Here is a 2,931-nt window from a genome sequence, read left to right as displayed (position 1 = left end):
ATTATCTGTCTCATGTACTACTGTCAGGATGTATTGACAGTTTCAGCAAATATGACACATATTTTAAAAAAATAATAAAAGTTACCTACTGCAGCTTTAAGAAAATAAAGATTTTATTTTGGAATTTAAAGACCGGAAGTGTGACTTCTACCCCAGCTAGTTTTACAGAAGTAGCTCTGAGCAGCAAGCAGACGGCAGCCGAGCTACGATGCTCTCGGTGTTCTTCAACCGGGGAGAAAATAAAAACGGAAGACGAGGCGAGGCTTCGGCTTGCCGAGACGGACATCTTAGCACCGAGTAGACAAAAGGGAAGCCGCGAGAGACCTGTGCGAGTGTTTCCTGTGTGCCGGGGGCGGCTGCTGGGCTCGGGCAGGACAGGGCGGGGTGATGTTTAGGTTCCGGTATAAAGGCAGCGAGAAAATGGGAACCAGACGAGATGTGGAGCCGGCTGCCGACGCTGTCGTTTTCTACCGGAGACTAGAATGAGAAGTTTACCGTCCTGGTGTAACAGGGCGGCGGTGTAACCGTCTGGAGAGGCCGCCGGCGGGGAAGAAGCGTGTCTCTGCGGCGCCCCTCCGCCCCCTGTCCGTCAATAAGATGAGGACGCTATTTACATTCTGTTGTCTCTTCCTCACTACCGGAGCGGACCGGGCGTGGGCCACCGGAAACCTCACTGTCGACAGCAGCAACGACACCAACCAGACAGCCGACAGCAGCAGCAGGTACATCAGAATCGGGGACGGCTCATCGCAGGAATTTGAGTTTCCTGAATACACCAACGGCGTGATTGTAATCTCCAGCCAGTACCGGAGCGCCGCGGCCAGCAGGAAGGGCCGCCAGAGCTGGAAGCAGACGGTGACTGTCCGCTCCCTGGACCCGGAGGTCCTCTCCATCCTTAATGTGACTGATAGCGGCCACGCAGGACCAGCCAAGAGCTACATTATCAGCATCCGCTCCGGGATCCCGGGCAGGGCTCAGCTGCAGATCCAGCTGCTGGACCTGGACCAGGATTCGGTTCCGGTTCTGATCGAGGAGAGCACGGATTACTCCATCAGAGTGGCGCCCGGTAACGATGACCCGGCCACCCGGCTTATCCAGTCGGGTGGCCTGTCCCATTTCTCCGAGAACCCTGTGCTGTTTGCCTTGCTGCCCCTCATCTTCATCAACAAGTGTGCCTTCGGGTGCAAGGTGGAGGTGGAGGTGCTGCGGGGTCTGCTGAGGAGCCCGGTGCCCCTGCTCTTAGGGGTGCTGGGTCAGTTCCTGGTGATGCCATTGTATGCATACTGTGTATCCCGGCTGGTGTTACTGCCTAAACCGCTCTCCCTGGGCCTGGTCATCACCTGCTCCGCCCCAGGCGGCGGGGGCGGCTACCTGTACAGCCTGCTGCTCGGAGGAGATGTCACCCTGGCTATCTCCATGACCCTGGTCTCCACAGTGGTGGCGGCGGCGGCCATGCCTTTGTCATCAGCTTTGTATGGTCGTCTGCTAGGCGTGCATGCTGCCCTTCACGTGCCATTCGTGAAAATCCTCGGCACCCTCCTCTTCATTGCCATCCCCATCTCCCTGGGTATGCTGATCAAGCTACGCCTGCCCGCCCTCACGCGGGTCCTGCTGGCACTCATAAGACCATTCAGCCTCGTGCTCATCGTAGGTGGAATCTTCATGGCCTACCAAATGGGCGCCTCCATCCTGGCCAACGTCAGGCCACAGATCGTGGCAGTTGGGGTGACGGTGCCTTTGCTGGGGCTGGTGGTCGGGGCCATCCTGGCCAAGCTGGCGGGCCTGGCCCCACCACAGAGAAAGACGGTCAGCATCGAGGTGGGCGTCCAGAACAGCCTGCTGGCACTCGCCGTCATGCAGCTGTCCTTCCGCCGGACAGAGGCCGACTTTGCGTCCCAGGCGCCCTTCATCGTGGCCCTCAGCAGCACCTCAGAGATGCTGCTCATCGTTCTGGGGTACTTTGCCCAGCGGAGGTTGTGTAGGTCTGCCGTCCCCAGGAGTGACGCCTGATTGTAGCCGCAGCTTTTTTTGTTGTGAACTTTTTGAAGAATGAACTCTTTGAAACCTGTGGAAATGTGGTGTCCTACAGCCTTGGCTCCAAGACACCGATCCAGGAATCACTGTTGTGCTACACAGGACAGTGAATGGACTTTTTGTGTTTCGTCATTGTTTTCGTATTTTTCATGAAAACCAAAGGCCTTTTACCCCTCTGAGACCTTTTTTGTGTTTATTTTACAGTATGTACTTTTTAAAATCAGATTATACTGTGAGGTACTTCATGTAAATATTCCTAAAAAGAGAAATACCTATAAAAGAAAAGATATTTTTGTACCAGATTACTTTTTGTAATCAAAGCAAAGATTGATTTGCATCATGTTTACAAGAGGTCCATGTGTCTTAGCCTGGGGGTGAATTTTTGGCTGTTAGGTGGAACCGTTTGTGAATCAAACAGGAACATGATGATGTTTTGAAAGTATTTGCTACTGATTGTGTCTCCTGGATCTGCGAATCCATGTACTTGAATATTAGAGAGGAGAAACGAAGAAAAATTAAATAAAAAGCATTGTTAAAAGAAGGCCCATGTGCGTCGACAGTATGTGAGAAACATGTTGAACAGGTCAGTGTCGCTGCACATCAACCGGCTGTTTGCTGAAGCAGAACTGTTAGCTGGTTGCGTTTTACCACAGTGCTAACACATGCCTGTTTGGTTTCACTTTTGCACACAGATGGGAGAAGTAACAGTTGTTCAGTGCTTTGCATATTCAGAGAACAGCCTTACAGTGTGTTGAAACTCTTGTATGGAAAATTTTAGCTTATCACATTATCTAAAGCCACTGACACCAGTTTTATTTTCATGTTTGACATATTTAAATGTCAAAATTTCAGCAGGATGACTTCTTTAAAGCGGCAGTAGGTATTTTTTCTAAAAAT

At 51.8% G+C, this 2,931-nt stretch overlaps 1 protein-coding gene across 1 annotated transcript; it reads left to right on the top strand.

The window, feature by feature from the left end:
• On the top strand, window positions 1-2,575 carry slc10a3 (solute carrier family 10 member 3). The gene has a single exon (XM_051383242.1). The coding sequence runs from the start codon at window positions 598-600 to the stop codon at window positions 2,008-2,010; it is 1,413 nt and encodes a 470-aa protein (XP_051239202.1). The 5' UTR covers window positions 1-597; the 3' UTR covers window positions 2,011-2,575.
• The last annotated feature ends 356 nt before the right edge of the window (window positions 2,576-2,931 follow it).

Source organism: Dicentrarchus labrax, unplaced genomic scaffold (genome assembly GCF_905237075.1).
Source record: "Dicentrarchus labrax unplaced genomic scaffold, dlabrax2021, whole genome shotgun sequence".
Taxonomy (NCBI): domain Eukaryota; kingdom Metazoa; phylum Chordata; class Actinopteri; family Moronidae; genus Dicentrarchus; species Dicentrarchus labrax.
The sequence above is the reverse complement of the archived record's forward strand: the minus strand, read 5'-3'. Positions and strand labels throughout refer to the sequence as shown.

Coding starts and splice junctions, on each gene's coding strand:
- slc10a3 (XM_051383242.1), top strand. CDS start 598: ATGAGGACGCTATTTACATTCTGTTGTCTCTTCCTCACTACCGGAGCG.